The following is a 21,736-nucleotide window of genomic DNA, read 5'->3' on the forward strand; positions in this document are numbered from 1 at the left end:
CAAGTGGACCGCAGCCGTTATCGTCGTTATGAAAACAATGTTCACCTATTGAGCACATATACATGTAAATGCACATGAAAGAGTAGCCGAAATTATCAAAACATTACATGCAATCATAATTTCCGCTTATAAATGATATAAAACTTGTATCATACGTATTGGAGATTGAGGATTGTAAATTAAAATTCGATCAATCAGATAATTTTAATTTTAATCCATTCTGATTGATGGAATTTTAACCTTTATTCTGTAATTTCCAATCTCTCTCTCTCTCTCTCTCTCTCTCTCTCTCTCTCTCTCTCTCTCTCTCTCTCTCTTTCCAATTTATCATTTAATATGGGCATGAGAAATATCGAAGATCTTATTGTATAATATAATAAAAATCGTAAAGGTATTCTACAATTTAAAAAAGCTGATTTACGTGCGCGTAAAAATCTCCCCTTTCCCCCTCTCTCTCTTTTTTTAAAATTCTTTGTAATTTACGACTCTCCCCCCCCCTCTCTCTCTCTCTCTCTCTCTCTCTCCCTCTTTCTCTTTAAATATTACTTTTTTATGTCCCTAATATTTTTTATTTATGTATTTTATATCTACTGTTTTTTTTATTTATTCTTTATATATATACATATACATTCAAATCTCTCTCTCTCTCTCTCTCTCTCTCTCTCTCTCTCTCTCTGTGAACTGTACATACGTAACTCCGAATATCAAATGCGCACATGTGTTTCATACGTGTACAAATCGTTACTCATCATTACCGCGAAAATAATTATTCCCACCTGCTAAACGCGATCGCAGTATCGATAATACATTTTGCGTGCTTCTCCCCGTTCAATAATTCCGAATTAGAGGCACGTCACGTTGTTTCGCGAAGAGCGTTATTCAGTTTCGTAGGGAGGGGGTGAAAAAAAAATAAACGATACATTTCTCTCCGGGCCAATTCCCGGAACAGTTCGTTCGCTTGCTTGTTCGTTCAACGCGCCGTGTGAAACAAACAGTAGGGCGGAGTGTATAGTCAGAGACAGATGCTCCACTAACAGACAACCACCAGCTCATTGCCGAAGACGTTTCGCGACAAAGTACATACAAACGGAGACGTACTCGATTAAATACTAGCGTCCCGCTTATATCTATCCGTTCGTTTTTGGCACCCGCACCGCGTGTTGTCGACACGTGAGGAGATAACCTTGCCGATAGTCTCACACTAGGTGCTGCACGGAAGACTTGAGGTATCTAAAAATTTAGCACAATACAGATCTAAAAGTAATTTTATTACTTACGCGAAAATAATTACGAAGAACGTTCGAGCCTGATGAATAACGTCGTAAAAAGTTCTGATATTCTGGCAACCAACCTTCTGTATAATTATTTTGTTCTAAAAATAGATACACTGGAACCCCGCGTTAGCGGACTGTTCGGGGCTTTCGTCCGCTAACGCGGGGTTATCTCCTATTGCTTGGTTTCACTCCCACTCCGTGAAATACGCGACTGCACTGCTCATTGCTATCCCCCACACACGCTACTCATGTGGGCCGAGTGCATATGGAGGGGATAGTTTCTGCTAACGCGGAGTACGCTAACGAGGGGTTCCAGTGTATTTTTAGATTTGTATGTTCTACTAAATTTTTAAATACGTTAGCAAAACTTTTTGTGGTACCGATTTGATTCTGCGTCAGTACCGTTTTCTACCAAACTTGGAATAAAGTAAGGGTATCAAGAATTTTTTCAAGGAATGGAGTTATAAATGTCTCTCTCCTTTTGATTTTAAATGAAAACATCTTGTTCTTGATTTTTTTAATAGAAAAATATTAAGTTTTACAAATCATAACTTTAATTTCTTTCATTAAAACCAATATATGTAGTTCTTTAACATCGCTATTATTATTATTATTACGTACAGAATATTTTCTCCATGACTTTTTAGGAAAAAGTTATAAAAAAAAAGAACAGAAAGGTTTCCTGTCTTATAAGAAATATTGCTATAAGTATTAAAAGTGTGATAAAAATAATGCATAGGATAAAGATTATTCAATAAAGTTCATAAAATTATTAAAGAATTGCACGACAATTTCTTCTTTCGATTTAACACGTCTTCAATATTTTATGTGATAAGAAAAAAAATGTATTCAGATCAAAAACAAAGTTGTATTCTTTTTTATAATTGAAAACAAGAAATGAATAAAAAATGTCGAATCTTTCAAACACCCGCCTTTGAATATATGCCTTCGGACAAGATAGTGTTGGATCAATCGATATCGTTTCGGATTCTCAATCGCGTCATCCGCCGCATTTAGTTCACGTGCGCGATTTAACGCAAGTTCTCGGCAACGAGGGTACTATGCTTTGAATCGCGTCGTGGGCGACTGCGAGCGTAGGTAAGAGGCTTCCCTTTGCTTCCTCACGACAAGATCCAATAGATCTGAGCTCGGGAGGTCTTTCTTCCTCTTCTCTCCGAAGTGGCCAACGGTGGCTTTTCGCGGATAAAAGGAGCTTCGCTCGACGAGTGCCTCGTAATGCTTTCGCATTCGTCGTCAACCGTCGCCTCGATGTTCCGTCATATTTTTTCCATCTCCGCCTCGTTCTGCTGACGTAAATCGCGTATAACACTGCACATCGCGCCGCGCCGTGCCGTAGCGCGAAGATCGATGATGCAACTCCAGAGATGCGTTACGATTACGCGGCAAGTGCATCCGCGAGCGAAACGTCGCGGTCGTAAAAGAGTTGCGAACGGAGAAGAATTGAGCCTGTTGTCCCGTACACGAGTTCACTTTACGCGCAACAGCGAATACCTGAAGGGGGGGAAAAAAGGAATATCTCACACGCCCGAAGTTTTGCGTTTCGAAAGAAGTCCCGGAGTTACTTCCTTCAGTTTAACAACAATTTCCGTAAGCGAGAAGTTTAGGAACAAAGTTTGTTTCGCTGCAAGCTCATCTCACGTGACTCCGAGTATTTAACACGTTGACTGCCAAATACGAGTTAATTCGTAGTTGGCGACTAGCCAACTTTTCGCCAATTTAATTTTTTGGAGAGAGATAATTTTATTACTTTTATGGAGAATAAATATAATTACAAATAGCATTAATATAATTAATATGCAACAAATATATCTAAAATTAATTAAAATAATGGCATAAGTATAATTAAAATAATATATTACGTGTGTAATACATGTACGTGTACTCAAGTTTCCGAACCTAGGATATAAAAAAGATGATAAAATAAAACGATATTTTATTTTAATTTATTTCAATATTTTACATTAAAAATCCTCTTATTTAAATACATATTTTAGAATTAATTTTCTAAGTAAGTTATCATTGAAAAATATTCTGAACATTTTTGTCCTTAAAATTATTTTTTTTAATTATTGATAAACATTTTCACGCAAATCAGACTTTGTAATAATAATGTATTTAATATTGGAAAGGTTAATACATGCAGATAGCAGTATAGCGCAGATACACCCTGTGTGCTCTGCGTAGGTGCAAATGTTATCTCCCAATCACAGAGCGTTTATACAATGACGTAAATTCCACACGCTAAAAATGTCACGTATCCGAAACAGATGGAATATATAAGATATCAAGCTAAAGAACAAAAGAGTCAAAAAGCACGGATATACATATATTTCATTTTGCTTTTATTTTATCCTTTACATTTATTGTAAAATAATTAGAGAATGCTAAACAGCCCGTCAAACTTGATCGAAGTCAATAATGTAAAGTCATTTATTTATCCTTGTTCATAAAAATATTCGCTTCAAAATACAAATTATGTAGTTTATACCTACAAATGAATGGTACACCGCAGTTTGGAATAGATTGAGGAATAAGACTATATTTGTCAAATTACGATTACAAGCCGTAAAAAAGAGTTATTTATTGAATCAAATTTTGTTCATTTAAGCGCTTTCACTACAGATTTCTCAGTGAAAGCGCTTAAATGAACAAAATTTGGTCCAATAAATATGACTTTTTTACGCCTTGTAATGGACTGCTTAGCATCCTCTTAAGCCTTTTAAACTCTTTATAATAATCATTTTACGTAATACAAAATTGCGCTGCTTAATTACGTTAAAAAATCAGTTCAACTTACTATGGTTTCATTAATATTAATGGTAAAAGACTGAAATCATAACACAACAAATATGACATAAAGGTATATGAAAGAGTGGTTGCGTGATGTAAATTAGGTTCGTGTTTTCTATTTTTTTATGAATTCTGCGGCGTAAATTTCCGCCCGGCGGAATCGAGTTATCCTTAAAATAACATTGTCATGAATTTCTCGGTTATGTACAACTACAGTTTTTCTTTGATACTAACGCTTGATACTGTCTTTCTTTCTGTGCAGGGATTGCCATTGGCAAATGTTTGTAGCTTACGCCAATGCACCACAGGACGAGTCGTTTACACGACGATGAAGCATAGATTACGGAACGGACGTCCGTAGGATTGACGATGCGAATGAAACGATGTTTTAGGCAACGCTAATTGTCATGGTAAGTGCCACGATGTTAAATTAGAAGCGGTAGGAGAAATCTCGCAGTAAGTCGTGTCGTTAGTCGGAAACTGTGAAACTTGAAAACGCGACGCTTTTAATAAGCGTTTAATACGACCACGCGGTTTCACGTCTCGAAAGATGGCGGGCGTAAGAGTCAGATATCTTTTTTTTCCCTCAATTGACAGCTCTCCGTTGACGAGCTTATAATGCGGCTTGGAATGGCGCGCGTCATCGGCGAACAACACGCAATACGCAATAATTGGAGAAACGTGTCAAAAGTTGCGCCGACACGCTTCACGTGAGTTTAACATGCGATTCTTTGATATTGCTCGCGACCGCCACCGGCGAACTGCCACTAGTGCCACTTCTCAGCTTTGCCCCGCTTTGACGTCTAAATAACACGGAAATATCTGCAACGTCTTCCGCGCGACGCGTGTATACATTAAAAAAAAAAAAAAAAAAACATTGATGGCACATATCGTATAAAATTTCAAGCAATGTACGTAACATTTGACGATTTTTAAAAACGGTTTGCGGCAACCGGAACCGAAGACGTGTATATATATATACCGAACATAATACCGTTGAAAAGATGAATATCCCACATTTAACTCTTCGAAGCTGATGGTGGATCAATTGGATTTATCATCAATAAATTATAAATCTTGAATTATTTTTATTAAATTAAACTTACAATTAGTAGAGGGAAGAGAGAGACCAGGGGTTATTGGTAGAAGAAGCAAGTTGACATTGTGTTTCGTTGATATATTTATGGCGAAAGGAACAATGGAAAGTTATCGAAATATTCCTTTCATAACATAAATACTGTTCCCAAAGTTTTATTCAAATCAAACAAGTATTAGAATAAAGAAGGGAAAATATATCTGATGAGGAGGCAAGTAAGTTTCTGAACATTTCAAAATTTCATATTAATGTTCTTCAACTTGAGAGAATAAATCTAAGTCACAATGAAGAAAAAAGTTTCTGTTACTACATGACACACGGGTTTGAATAATAACATTATTTATTGTAATAAAATGATTGAAATTAAATGGAACGGAATATGTTGACTTATATTTAAGACAAGTAGCTCATGCACGAGTGATAAGTGTGAATATTCAATTATAACTTAACTCTAAAACGCTTTATATTTGATATTTCGATATTGAAGCAAGCTACATTTAAAATAGTTTACATTTATCTTTTGTAACTGCATTTTGGATTTGATCATCAAAATAACTTTACAAGATAGGGGAGATTGAGGCTACTTGACTATAGGAATAAGTTAACTAATTGAGATTATAAATAAAATGAAACATTGGAAATAGCTCTAATCATATTTATACTTTCAGCAAACACTGCTGCTCAACTACTTGAAATATTTTGGTACAGATGCATATTGTTCATGAACTGCAAAACATTATCAAAAAATCATATGGCAAATAGATATTTTTAACATTAATTTATATGAATAGCATAATTACAAGTAGACAATGGGCGAATAAGCAGTCAAGTAACGGCACCCAATTTGACTAAACGTGTAAGTCACATAATAAGCATTAAGATTTGCTTTGATCGTTTATTCGTCCATCTCTACTTAAAGTGATATTTTTTATCTTACATCTTTGTTCATAATTATTATGTAGTTAATTATAAATATATATATGTATATATTTGTAATTTTTATTTCTATTATGTTTTTATTAGTTTAATATGGAGTCTTTCATACGGGCAACTTAAAACTGTGGCATGTGCCAATTTACTCTGTTACTGGAGTAGAGAGAGAAAGAGAGAGAGATCAATATAAATAAAATAAAATCAGATCCAGTCAAATAAGAATACAGATTGACAATTATACTACAAATTTTTATATTCAAAATTTTATATTCACAGAGTCAAGCATGTATTTTTATTTCGTCTTTTTTGAAGACACAGAGTGATATTTGACCGAGTTTCGAGAGCGTGAAATAATATCTTGACACAAAGTTGTTTTTTATTCTAATATGTGGATCTAATTGACCTTTTATATAAATATTGGCGCGGAATGAATTACCGTATATCCAAATTAAATAGTTGTAAATAGCAGACGGAATTTTATTCTTACCCCGCAAGCAAATATTAACTTATCGTTACTCGTTACTATTTAAGTTTGAAAATATTTACGTCTCAAACGCAGAAATAATTTTTCATCATTTGGCATAAAATATATGCCATTAAATAACGTAACGTTTTACAAATAATCTTCTTTATAATTGCATTGCGCCGTAACTATCAAAACTCTGCAAGAATGATCAAAAATACTTCTTCGCGTGAAAAATTCTTGTTTTTTTATTTTGTCGTAAATAACGTGGAAACTTTTATGCTACAGCGAGCGTAGTTATATTCCGCGTAGCAAAAGTAAATTAAGTTTTACGTTTTTACGCGCGAAGTCCGTATATATGAAAGCAGAGGAAATTACTTTCATTTACCTGTGACATATATTGCTCTCATCTTTTTATTGATCGGCATGTTTATTAAGATCTTTTTAAAAAAGAATATTTGTTTAAAAAGAAATATGAGCTTTTTTTCCATGAGTTTTAATAAAACCAATTCATACAAATAATTTGATATACGAGCACGTGTCTAATTATTGAATAGTCATTATTATTCACGTTTATATTAGATAATTAATATAAAAGTGAAATATATTAACAGATAAACAGAAATAATTTATAGTCTGGTATCGATATTTCGAGATTTTCGAACTATTTTATAAATTACGTAAACTTTGTGTGGCATACACTAACATGAAGCCCGAATATATGCACGTATTTCTGAATAGCATGAAACAAAACAAGATGTAATTATCCTGATGGTGGGAGCTGCACACGACATTAGCGTCCAAAGTAGAAAAGCGCGTTAAAGTAGTGTCAAAGAGAATAAAAAAATGAGTGCTTTATTTAAGCTCTGTTCCTAGATTTTCTATTTTCCTACATTGCACGTAAAATGCTCACCTACTCGTGGAGTTCGGTCTTAACACTAATTAATGCCATGGGCCACCACGAATTCGTACGTAAAAAAAAATGAAGAAAAAGTATACGGGAAATAGTACGCAATAAAATTCGCGGAGTAAATTTATTCTTTAAACGTGAAAATGACATTTATAAATATTATGGTATATTCAATGTTGGACAGCTTTGGCACGTGTTTGCAAAAGTGAAAGAGAATTTCATTAAAAGAGTAAAGCAGGCGATGTATAAATAATATACAGAACGCGTAAATTGCACAGGCAAAATCGATCATTTGTGTGGTAATTTTAAAATTACCACGTAAATATAAGATAAATAATAGTGATTAATTTTTAGTTATAAAAGAAGATTAAATTATCCATAATATCGGTTTTATGAAATACTTAGTTGAGCATTGTATACTACACAAGTTAATATGAAACTTTAACATCCAAATATTTCTTTTATGTTATATAATACGTTGTAATTTTTTAATTCTATTGTCTAAAAATTTCTACATTAAGTAAAGAATCTTATCAGTCAATTGATCTTGTTGATTAATTGGAAATTTAATAGATTCAATTAATATGCGTGTTTAAGAGCAGACAAAATCTTGTAAAAATTATTGGATTATGTAAAGTCAACTCTTATAAAAATGTAATACTAGGTAGTATTAAATTGGCCAGTAATTAATACTTATTTTAAACATTAAAAGTACTGCTGCTGAGTACTTTTATTACTCAAAATAAGTAATAATTACTTGCCAATTTATAATAATGCTACCCAGTATTACATTTTTATAAGGAAAAGTTCTAGTTATAAAAAATCCCAAAACTAATTATAAATGCAGTATATGCATATTAACGTGTGACTCTGTATAGCTTAAGTAGTGAAAAACAGTTGCTCAAAAGCACAAAATTAGAGTTCACTTCCTGATTTAGTCCAAGCTTGGTATTTTATTTGCTCAAAGAAACGCAAAGTTCTTTACCCTATAATTATGCAAAATTTCAAGTCTTATTATAATAATAAAAAATTCTGCGTGGTTCTCATCAAAAAGCATTCAATCATATATTTCTTGTTGATATAAATTTTTTCTTATTGTACTATATATTGTCACGCGAACGTTCCGCGACGCGGATCAAAAACGGTACGAAAGGGAAGGGAGGATGGACGTTTCCTCTCAAATTATCGCCGAGCGATCCGCGGGAATTATCACCAAATGTTGAGCACCAGACGCGCACTTCCGTCGCGTCAAATCACCAAACGCGAAAGTAGCACCAAGATTCCGCTTCACGATCGCTCAGAGTAATTAGCCGGCCGCTCCGATTTCGGTAGAGGGGTGGGGCGATAGGCCACAGGCGAATGTTCGTTCACGCGAGACGGGAAAGAATTAATTTACACTCCTCTTAGGGAACAAATTAACAACGCGTTTATTCCAGAGAAAGAAAGTAGCAAAAATCATTAATGATAAAGCAAAGGATTTTAACGGAAATTTCGATTAACGCGCGAGTTACAGACTCCATAGGTTTGTTTTTTATTCCTGCACTGCTGCACTAGTGCAATAAGTAAGAATGAAAAAAATATATATTTGTCTTATTCTAACCTATTGCACCAGTGCAGCAGTGCAGGAATAAAAAACAAAACTCATGTATGCGGCGAGCTCCGGTAAACGCATGCGGTGACCAATCAGCAACCAGGCGCAGGTCGGATTCCGGCAAGTCACGGCAAGTGCTTGAATTCTGATTGGTAATCGCATACGTTTATCAGTGCTCACCGCATACATGGAGTCTTAACATAAGAGAATAACGGACAATACTCGAAACCCGCAAGTAACTCGAAATTAACAAAATCTCCAGTCCCCACGGTACTTTTCTTGTACCTCAGTCCTGGCCTCGATTTTCCTTTGCTCCGCCAAGGCGGAGTTCCTGCGCGATAGCCCTCGGTGTTTCCGATGAGTGAGGCGCCTGATACGCAAAATACAAAAACAAATATAATTAGAAATCGCAAATAATATCGCTACGGTGGCCCGCCGAGGATTGCGATACGCTCCCCGCACCTCCCGGCCGCTCTCGCTAGCGCAAGCCTCGGGCCTTGCGACGCTGCAACGCTGCAGCGAAACTGCAACGTCACAATATATATATATATATATATATATATATATATTATTGAGAATATGATATGTTACGTATATAATAATTCTCGTATGTAACAGATTGTAGATTTTATAAAATTTTTGTAAATGCAATAATATTCTGTTTCTATTATTATATTTATATTTCTTTATATACATATAATAGAAAATGAAATTAAAATGACATTAGTTTGTATTATGAAGAAAAAAAACCTGTGCTTTAACACAAGAAAAAACAATAAACTATTTATTTTGCTGAAGAAGAGACATTTTCACCAAATATCCTTAATCTAAAAATAATATCTAATTTAAAGCTCCAATTTCAGTCTCAAAATGCATATTTAATATTTTTTTAATAAATAATTGATTCTTCATTCTATTTAGTAAAAAAACGATTCTTCATTAATGCACGCGCATAGTTATGTAATTGCAATAAACAGTGCATTATAGAAGCTGTTACGTCTGGCGGTTAAATAATTCTGCCAATCAATAATATCACCTTCCAGAAGTTAAAATCTGTCGGTGAATAAGTTAAAAAATATACACTCGCTTATATATATATGTAAATGGAATATACAATAATGATGACACTGCACTACGTAATCGTATCACCCTCGCTATTCACGCTCGTTGGTTATAGCCATTAGCGTTTCAATCTTTCAAGCTGCAATGCAGACTCATACATCGGATTACAAGACGGTATTAACTACTGTACGTGTGGGCGATGCAAGCGTCTACTTTTCCACTGCGCAGTAGCACGATGGTATTATCGGTCACAATGTGGAATCCTACCAAAGAAAATTACATACTAGGGTGAATGTTGCATAAAAGTCGTCCGTAAATATGCTTATACACATTAGTTGAAAAATTTGTGCTTTCAACAAATCTTGCATATCCTAAACGGACAACTTAAATTGTTGTATCTTTATTTAACACAAGATGAATATGTTAGATAGCAACACGAAATCACGTAAAAAAATTAGTACAAAAGACTTTGATACAATTTGGAAATAAATTGTGGAAGCATATTTATTCAATATTTACTGTGATTATAATTAACGTTTATAGTACGTTAACACGTACATTTTATTCACTTTTGTTAGAATTAACGTTTTGAAATTACATTATATTTATGTTATTTGTTCATTTATTTATCACGCAATTATCAAATTGGTACCTTAACACTAAGAAATGTTGAATGTCAATTTAACACAAAAAATATTAAATTAACATATTCAAATAATCTATTCACGTTATGTCAAATTAACATTTAGGTATATTAAAAATTCAATACAAAAATGTTAATAAGGACCGGTTTTAACTTTACATGTAAAATATTTCCCACCATGTAGGTACATGAATGCTGCAAAAGTGTACGCCAGCAAAAATCGAAGATTTCTCGTCCACATTACACGTGTAACCCCGTGGCGCACGTGAAATGACTTAGGTCGTGGAAATATCCATTGCCGTTAAATGGCGTTGCGTCACGTAGGTACCGGTACCTGAAGCAGTCGCTTTGTATCGCGCGGTAAAATGATTAAAACTGCATAAACGTTGTTTTATTGCGGTTCAATGCGGCGCATGCAAAATATATGTATGCGCAAATAATATTATTATCACATTTTTAATAAGAAGCAAAAAAGTCTTTCAGCTTTACATCAATGAAAGCTTAATCTCATCTAGGCTCACCGATTGTTTATTCATTGGCCGTTAAGCTAATTAAAATTTCTAATTCATGTAGTGCACCGGTGGCTTTCCTGTAAGGTGTAAGCTAACAACTGTTAAATTATGTTGTCAATTACGTCGAAAGTACCTCAGGTCAAGAACTTTCACGCATTTATTAATAAATCAAGCATTTCTTGCCTTCAGGTAAGAGGTTACTATAATGTGCTTCTGATACAGTTATAAGGCTATAACATGTATTCGTGATAATAGTAGTTCTTTCGTTGTCATGATCCATCAAATTCACAAGGAAATCTAAATCTCTTGATTGATCTATGATAATAGCGTTTCTAGTACGTTATAATACTCAGAAATGAAATAATATTTTGTGATTGAAGTTATTTGAGTATAAACTTTAATATATGTATATTTTTTAAATCGCAAATAAATTTTTATTTTTACAATTTTTTAAGTTATTTTAATAAATGATTTACGTGTTACAAATGCGGCTAAAAACAGCATTTTTAACAGTGAAATAATAATAAATTATGAATTTTGAAGAGTTAATAAAAAAGAATCGATTATCATATTTTATAGGTGGCCATTTGACCAACTACAGTGTAAACGTAAAGTTTTCAGTTTTCCAAAAAATAACTTGCATTGCTGAGACTGAAAGAGAAATATTACTGTTTCCTCTCTGGCCATTTATCTTATATTTACATAAACGTGTCATGCATGTCATGAAACTATGCATCGTGAAAGCTTACCAAACCCGCTGCGAAACAAACCGAAACTTGTCCAGCAATGTTATGACTCTCATAAGTAGATCCTAACATGTGTGTGTCACTACTTCTAAAACCACACACTAACAGTAAGCCGTGTCATCGTTTGAGCATTCTATACATCAAACACATCTCATTAACTTGCTTGGATTTACCTCTTGTTAACTCTTGCATTATTATTTGCCTAATTTTATCATACACCTCGAATTAAATTAAGTAATAAAAAAATACGAGTTTGCTTTAAATCAATTGAATATTTTGGATGATGCAAGTGGATTACCAGTTATACTGTTGCACAAATTATCGTTCATTCGCAAATCGTGAATTATAGACAGAAAACAATTAGTACTCAATTAAAACTATTATTATATTCCATTTAACACATAATTGTTTTATATATAAGTAAAACATATATAAAAGCTTCTTTAAAAGATATAATAATTTTAATCCCAGCAATATTATATTTCAATAATACAATGACCAATCTAAACAGTATGATATATTATTTTAATAATAATAATTGAAAAATTATAAACTTTAGTTTAAAGATTGTTTCTTTTTTATTAGAAAATCTTTTTATCTAAAATTATAATCAACATAAATTTGCCTTCAAATTTTGAGATTGCACCAATGAATGTATCGTGCCCGCATCTTTATGGAAATTCCCCGATAAAATTATAGTGTGACGCAATCTATGATAATTCAGATTATCGGTATCAGCTCTATCGAGGAAACAAAATGATTGAAATCGCATTTGAAATCGCATTTGAGATTGTCCCGGATTTCTAGCTGTTTCTCTTGGTTTTCTGCAATATTGAAAATCCTCTTCGGGGCGGAAAGTCGCTCCCAAAAAAAAGAAGCGGGGCTGTGTGATATGAATTTATTAAAGGTCGCGCTATCTTTTTCTTCCGGCACAAATGTTCAATTATTTTTCGTTGTAGGTCAAGCCGATGGGCCGAACTTATCGGCTTGCCGTCAAGACAAAGAAGTTTAAATTGCTAAAGTCATAAAAGAATAACGCAATATTGGTTCCGATCTAGCAAGATAACAAAAAGATATTTTGTTTTGCGTGAAAATTTATTTACCAAAATGTCTTTTTTTACTTGAAGTATGTAAAAAAACAAAAATTTCAACATCCCACAACGATATGTTATTGATTTTTCATGAATCTTGTAATTATTTTTTATATTATTGATATTATTTGTCTATGCTATATCAATTTATCTACGATATTATTATGTTTAATTTATACGTTAACAACATACTAAATATTGCCATTAAAAAAATAATTTATACGCTTACGATATATTGTAAACATTATTTTAATTAATAAAATCTATATTGCTTTTGAATGCCATTGTAAAAACATGATAAATCAGCTGGTACAAACTAATAAATGTAAACGTATATTTATGTAACGTTTTACAGCGAAAAATCTTTAGCATTATTGCAACGGAAAATTTGTTTTTAACACGTTGATTTAACATGTTTTCATTAATTTTTACGATAAAAGTACAGACCAAACGTGAAGTAAACATTATAAATTTGATTTTGTATGTATTGTGTTGATTCGTAATTGGTTTTCATTCATTTGTGATTTCAATAAATTTTATCTCCTTACATACCACAGGAAATAATGAATTAACAGACTTCTTGCAAAACATGAAGTACGGTTAGAAGGAAAGAGTTTTGATATCAAACTTTACGAGAGTGTTCCCACCAAACACCAAGTTACATGTAACGTACCTGTTAGTTGTAATTTCCCACTCAACAATGTAATTGTAATATAACATGTGTGTTATATTGCAATTATATTATTGAGTGGGAAATTACAACTAACAAGCACGTTACATGTAACTTTGTGTTTGCTGGGTTCTTACACGCGCGGAAATCTTACGACTGTCAGAAAATAAAACTGGTCTCGCTACAACGATCGAGATCAAGCCGAAACTATTAATACTGTATCGGTATAAGGTACCGGTCTCATCAAAGTCGGAGTTCGAAACTTCGGCAGAGCAAAAGCATCGATTTTAGCAGTATCTCCGGAAAAGTATAACGGAAACTTGTTTCTCCCTTATTTCAAATATATATTCGACATTAGTCTCACTGGCGTGGCGTGCGGAATGCAAAAGTTCGCTGTCTCCAATATACAAAAGCAGAAACTTCATAACAAATCTACCACACCGCCTTGATTGCTCCGTGCAGCGCTGAGGTTTCTCCAGCTCTGGTTACTCGATGTCGACCGCAAGCCACGTGCAAACTAACTGTTTGGACGGCGACGGTGAAATTATATTCCAGCGGCGCTGAGCATCTGTGTTTCCTACCCTCTTGTGTTTCGAAGCCAATAATGCTCTTATTTCGCGCGCGAATGGTTACTCAGAAGTGGTATTCTAGTCAAGGTAATGTCCGCGTTTACTGACTTTTTTATTAGCTCCTCTTCAAATGTGTATATTTTCTAAATCTTGTGGAGGGAAAATTGAGCTTGCAATTATACGAGTAATTTACCATTCTACAAGAATCAAAGTTTATTCTTACAGAACTGAATAAGAGTAATTTTTTATTTTTGTCAGAGTAGCAAATCGCTCCACAAAGTTTATTTTTTTCTCTTTTAGAGTGATGTTTTATTATATGAGATTTCGAGAGTATGTTACAATGTAAACTCTGTGATATGTAACTATGCGAGAGAACAAACATTTTTCATCATTTAAGAAATTATGCAAAAGAATTTATTAGAGAGAGAAAATATTATTAACTTGCATCAGTGCGTTATAAATTTTTATGTATTTTTGTGAATAAATCCGTTTTGACATGCATTTCCGCTCAAATTTATTTACAGAAAAACAAATACAGTAATTTTTAAAAACCAGCAAACGCTTAGAGATATTTTATTTAAATTTGATGTGACAGATGATGTAATTAAAAACTATTTTCTAGTACCGATAAAATATTTTCAGATTTATCAGAGGCGTGTGTACTGGTATTATCATATTAAGATTTTTAATGAAATAGAATTACGACACTTTTTCTTAATCTTAAAGGGATGCTGTCCTGTTTTACCGATTATTTTGATTATTTCCAATTTATTAATCTTTTAATTGTATTTACAGAATTAAAAATTCTTCTCCACAATCAAAGTACAGACGGTAACATAATGCGCATGTAAGAATTTTATTCAAAAAACAAAAAAAATTTAATTTGCAAATGAAATAAAAATTCTTTTTCCGTTTTTTGTACAAAATTTTTACGTGCGTATTATGTTACCGTCTGTACTTTGATTGTGGAGAAGGATTTTTAATTCTGTAAATACAATTAAAAGATTAACGAATTGGAAATAATCAAAATAATTGATAAAACAGGTTCGTACAGGTTCAACATCCCCTTAACAATCTTTTAAATCTCGAACTAAAGCTCTATAAAAACTGCATTTTGTAAATATTGCAAAGTATTTTCAGACACATGTTTAAAATTTTTTCTTTATAAATCAAGCATTATTCCTTTCAATTCTTTATAATAATTTCAAAATTATCATGTATATGAAGCAATGATTAAGTAATATATATTCGTATTAATTTCACACGTTTTAATTTAATATTAATTTTTTTCTGTTATCTTTGTTACACGCTTGTCTTAGTTTTTTGTTTTATTTGAAGATAAATTTAAATTACAATTGCAATTAAATGTTCTCTTTTATGCTTAAATGTTTTTCATGTTTGATTATATGTATATTCTAATCCTATGTTATATTACATTACATCACATTAGTTTTTGAGATTCGGCTCAACTACTTCTCTTATAATCTACTTTTAACTTTCAAATACTACATAATGCATCTATTTCTATTTTCTGTGATGTATATTTGTTTCTAATTGTGCCTTTATGTCAATACTTAGATATGACTCGACTCTGACCTGCTGCTCAGCCTATTGCGTGCAACTGATATCTCTAACATTATTATTATCATCATTTCTATTTTATATGCATTTCTATTATAGTTATGAAACATTGCGATCAATACAGTTGTTGTTATTATTATTATTATTGTTACTATTATTATTACTTTAATATTTTTTTATTATTGTTATTATTAAAATTTTTACTTTATTAGAATGAAATGAAAATTAGATAGATATTTGCTAATGTTTCGATCATATACGAGGAACAATTTAACACATACCATTATCATTGTTTACATAAAAATAGTACGGCACAAACAAATTCGTTCGATGTTACAGATAACCCGACACACGTTATTTCGATTGTAAGAAGCGCTCGAGGGGAAAATAGAAAGATTTTTATCTTGCCAATTAATTTCTCTTTCTTGGAGGATCTGAGGATCCTCCGGTTTTTGTTCGCAAATTGAATTACCTCGTGCAATCTGGATTCGCGTACGGGAGCAACGCCTCCCTCAAAAACGAGTGAGCGCACCTCTTCGCCCGCGTCTTCCGCTGTCTCGGCCGCTCTTTCGCCGGGCATCCCGGCGCGGATATATTGTTATAACGCTTCACGTACGCGTACGCGCGAAACGGATCCCCCGTTATCCCATTGTGAGGAGATTTCCAATAGACCTCGTCAGCCATTCCTTTCACACCAGACTTCACACAACCGGCCGTTTGCATTCGGGCTGTGTGAGGCCGTGAGGCTACAATATAACACCGTGGGACTGCGTTATGCACCGTCGAATCGTATCGCGCCCGCTTGCGCGCCTCGGCGTTCCGCAATGGAAATTCCGCGTCGGAGCCGCCCGCCCGCGTCCCCTACCCCTACAAATAATGATTTAATTAAATCGACGAGGTGTGTGATCGTTGATGATCGTTACCGCGGCCTTCGGTTGTGCGACGTTTGACGTGCGTTCCTGAGTCCACGGTGTTAGTGTGACCGCATCACGTGCTCAGCAAATACATCATCAATTTTACGTACCTCTCTACAAGTTTAACAGCGTAGAGGGAGTTGTGTGTGTGTGTGTGTGTGTGTGTGTGCCGAATGCGTACCGGTCGCCTAACTCGTACCTCCTCAATATTTTATAGTTTTACTTGATATAAACAATATTTAGTAATCAAAATATGAAATAAATGGGAAATAAATAATGTAGACCAAAAAATTAACAGATTATGTCTCGTTTTACGTGTGCTGTCGGCATTTTTTTTAAATCTAGTACAACTAATGTGAACTTTTCATCTATTTATACATATAGCTGATAATAATGTAAACATAATTTTGCATTAAAATTATATATTTTTCTAAAAGAAGGTTTATTGTTACATATTTTACATTTATAATATACATATTTACAATTATTGCAAAAATTACATTTGTATTTTTAGAAAACATATCAAGTTTCCCAAATCGTACCAGTACATTTCTATATTTCTATACCTATGTGCATATTAATCGAAAAAAATAAATTCAATCTACTTTTATTTCAATGTTCTTTCCATGCTATTTAAATTATTTGTAATACTATTTTTGTGTCAATGAAAATAATATTTGCATGCGATTATAATGTTAGAGTTTCAAAAAGGAATAAAAATAGTAGGTACTGTGAAAAACATTAGAAATTTCCTAAATTACGAAGGTTCTTTACAGTATCTATCATTTTTGCTTCTTTCCGAAATCCGTACATTTTAATTACATACAAATAATCTTTTTAGACTCGTTTTCACTAACACTGTTGGTGGAAAATAGCACTGTAAATAATTCAAATAGCACTTTTTGTTATTCTGCTCTTGATGTCATCTTTTTAATATACAATTAATGTACAACTTTTTAATATACAATTTGTCGTAATATCTGTTGACATACTGTAACAAGAACAATGGCAAAAAGGGGTAGAACTTTTTGCACTAACCCAATGATATCTTGTGATGTCGTGGCATATACACCTTACAGAAATTAAATATTTGTATTAAATGAGCCAGTGATTAATAATTTATTTTGAGTTTTATTATAAAAATGTTATTATTATTGATTTTAACTCTCCACGTGCGCATATGGGTCTACGGTGTCAGGTATAAAGCAATATGTACTCGTAACTGTAAAAGCAAATCTGTTTATTTGGCTCCCCTATCTAAAAGAAGTAGGTAATAGAAAGAATTCGAAGCCCTAGGTCCATTACGAAAATTCAATATATCGTTGAATGCCGAACATGTAAAGTATCGCCCAGACGTGTCGGATACATACGACCTGTTCCTCTAATAATTTCGATAATTATTTATGAAAAATATTTTTAATCAATATAATGTCTCCTTAAAAGATGTTAACAAATTGCTTCCACACTTATTGCTTAAGAAAATAGAGTATCAGATAAAATGCATTATTCACATCAAAGTCTATTATAAATAAAATATTTGGTTAACAATGTTTATTAAAATAACGGTGCAATCTTCAACTACGATATACAAGTGTTTCATAAATTTCTTGAATACTTTAAGTCGCGTAGGAAAAATACCATCGGACGTGATAGACCCACATGCGCTGGGAAGATACCTAAGAACCATGTGTATATTCGGAGGGTTAATACCTTAGTACTCAAAATAAATAATTAATCATTGACCAATTTAATATTGCCAGTATTAAATTTTTAATAAGAGACGTACATCAGTTCATGTAAAATAACACGAAATATCACAGATCTCTATATTCGTATTTGCTTTTATGTATAAAAATCTTCAAGAAATGGATATAAGTCGGATTTTTAGTCAGCAAGCCGGATTTAACAAGACAGGTGTATGACTCTTGTCCTTACTTTCATACAAATTGTACAATACTTATTTTGGCTTTGTAAACCCCTCTGTTATATGATAAAGAATTTATCCCTGTACAACGACGGGTACGACTGTCGTAACGCGCGAACTCTTACTCGTATCGAAAGCCATATTTTCTTGCGGCTTTACCGGCATTTGCATTTCAAATGGAAAATGTGGGACGAAAATCATCAAAATAATCAACTCCCTTAGGGGAACGGCATAAAACTCGACGCATCTGGAGAATATAAATCTCTCGCGGCAAATTGAAAAAGTCTAATGCACGATGCGCGTGTTACGTTAGTCATAAGTCTTCCGAGGCTTATTGCTAAAAGGCCATTTCGGAGCGATTGTGTTTACGGACTCGTGAACGACTTGTACGATTCGGGAGATGTAGAGTAAAGGAAAAGTCCTGTCGTGAGATAAGAACGTTTTATTGCGGTAGAATAAAACATTTGCTCGTAATATCGTTATTCGATTGCATACACGTATAAAGTTGAACGATCGATAGTTGCCCAATAAAAGGAAATCGTCTTATCGCCCCTGGCCCGATTGAAAATAATCTTTGAATCTAACAGAAAAGAGAGAAAATAGGCTGATCCGTATTTAGAACGCGCCTGCAAGATCGCTGGAGATATAAGCCGCCTTTAGTCGATCGATTCCAATAGTTGCCTATTTCATATTAGCGCCGCGAGGGAGAAGCTCTTACTTTCGAAAAGATCCAGAGGAAAGTGTAGTCGCTGAGAAAGCTTGGATTTATCCGATAATATCTTTTATTTGATTAGATTATGTGAATTTTATACTGCGTGTAATTATAACAATTGTATGAGTTACACTATGTGACGAAATAAATGACAATGTTAGTGTTAAAGGTTTTTCGTCATAATAACGTAAAATAATAAACAACAAAAATATATTCAGAATTTATAGTTATATTTATAATTATATTTCTGAAATACGACGATGTTTCACATTAATTTGCTATGTATATTTACACTGGAACCTGTGGATTAAAAATTTCGCGAAAAAAATTTAGGGAGAATGGCTGTTTTGTTACACAGCGTGAAAATAGCTAATTAGTGAGGAACATTCTATATGCTTATTGTCCATAATGAAAGTTCTTTTTGCCATTTTTGCTGTAACAACGCGTGCAAAAAAAAATTCATTTCTAAAACAATGCAAATTAATTGCTTTCAAATTTATTTAACTTATTTTATTCGCGAGAGAAAAACGTATGTAACTTTTTAAAAATTATTAACTAAAAATAATGCCTTCCTGATATTCTTATATATGTGTATCAAATACAGAGAAAAATACAGAGAAAGATAATATTTTTATAGATAATTTTATTAATGAATTTTCTTCCGATTAAAAATAAAATGAAAACGCTAAAGAAAATTAATTTAAAATCAAATAGTTAGTTTTTATATACATATACGTAGCCCATAACTCTGTTTTTCCCGTAGATTATTTAAGAATTATGTCAATTCACTTAAGGATTGATTTCCGGCAAAATTACAGCAGCACCTATCATCTACTTCGATTGAACTGCCCCCGGCCTAAATTATGCGCCCTATTTGCTAAATATAGCGCGTTATATTATCAATCGCAACTAGCGTCATAAAGTACGCTTCCGCGGTTGACGCAATTTAATCAGACCAGTGAGCCGCGCACCATTCGTCAATTCAAATAAGCTGCAATCAAAGTTGGTTGTGCGATGCAGTGCTTGTCAGTTGTATTCGGGCGCAGGCACCGCGTGAGGCTCGTATAGCGCAGCAAGGGAAAACGATAACAAGCCTCCTCGCCACTCGCGCTTCTCCATGCCAATGCGATTTCTGGCTCTATCTGCCATTCGCGTATCAGCAAACTCGAAACGGAACGTCGTTTCGATCGCGGAACCTTTCGATGTGATTCAATTGTGCGAACTTAAAACTTACTATATATGTATATATATATATGAGTAGGAATATTTGCAGAAACTCATCCTAGCAATTATTCTCTCGGCAATTCGTATTAAAAGTCAACCGAGATTTAATTCGAGATATAATTTAACGCTTAATTACTTAATTACTTTGTATATTTTCAATTATTCCTTTCATTTCGTTTATAAGTTAAATAAAGACGTGTGCAGCACAATTATAAGAATACATTAATACAATTTATAATACATTCGTAGAATTAAATTAATTCTTGTATTTATATTTATTTTCTCCCATTAAAATTTAAATTGCAGTTACATTTCTGTACGGTCATTTCGTTGTAATTTTTAATTTAAAGTTTTTTCATACAAATAAGTTTCAGTGGTTGAATCTGCACGGCATAAACAAAAATTGCTTCTCAAGTTAATCGAGAATTAAGTTGACACAAAATTAGAAGCAGTTTTGAACACCAAACAGTTTAATTAATTGAGTCTAGAATTCATAAACGTGTTTTTTTTTTCACTTGCAATAATTTTTTAAGCTTCACGAAGTTTCGCGAGGGCGGCGAAGCATATCTCTGTTAAATGAATTATTACCTTTGCTTCGTGAGACCGTTGAGTTAAATTGCCAATGACCGCGCGCTATGAGTTAAATAACTAACAGTGCTTGTGCATGCAATCATCGTTGATTGAAGTTAATTTCATTGGCGGGTTGCGTCGGGGAGAACTGAATCGAGCTTCATGGCCATCTATTCTTTTTTTTTTGTTATTGCACGATGACATGTCGAACCTTTTATTGGGAATCGCGCGTTTGGACGCGCACACACGTGACAGGTCGTTTTACGCCTTCGTTTGTTACTCGTGCAAGAAATAAAGACTTTCTTCGAAAATCAATTATAATTGGTTAATGCGATGCTGTCAGTTACATTTGCGATGGCCTGATTACGGACAACAACATGGTACTAACGATGCCACAAGATAATGCATTGTGCGTCGCTATATATTGAGCCGCACTGCCA

At 33.4% G+C, this 21,736-nt stretch overlaps 2 protein-coding genes across 4 annotated transcripts in view; one reads left to right on the plus strand and one right to left on the minus strand.

Annotated features, from left to right (window-relative positions):
* The window catches only part of LOC105833920 (sodium channel protein 60E), a 168,006-nt gene that overhangs the window by 125,083 nt on the left and 21,187 nt on the right, over positions 1–21,736 (minus strand). The gene's annotated exons all lie outside the window — the stretch shown is intronic.
* LOC118647670 lies at positions 577–4,939 on the plus strand. Its single transcript, XM_036292983.1, has 2 exons — positions 577–2,882; positions 4,348–4,939. The coding sequence occupies exons 1-2, from the start codon at positions 2,643–2,645 to the stop codon at positions 4,444–4,446; spliced, it is 339 nt and encodes a 112-aa protein (XP_036148876.1). The 5' UTR covers positions 577–2,642; the 3' UTR covers positions 4,447–4,939.

The sequence above is a fragment of the Monomorium pharaonis genome, chromosome 10 (genome assembly GCF_013373865.1).
Source record: "Monomorium pharaonis isolate MP-MQ-018 chromosome 10, ASM1337386v2, whole genome shotgun sequence".
Lineage (NCBI taxonomy): Eukaryota > Metazoa > Arthropoda > Insecta > Hymenoptera > Formicidae > Monomorium > Monomorium pharaonis.

What these genes read in the sequence shown, in the direction of transcription:
- LOC118647670 (XM_036292983.1), top strand. Translation starts at nt 2,643, where the DNA reads ATGATGCAACTCCAGAGATGCGTTACGATTACGCGGCAAGTGCATCCG. An exon ending in TCAGTTTAACAACAATTTCC is followed by an intron (nt 2,883 to 4,347) that starts GTAAGCGAGAAG and finishes CTTTCTGTGCAG; the next exon opens with GGATTGCCATTGGCAAATGT.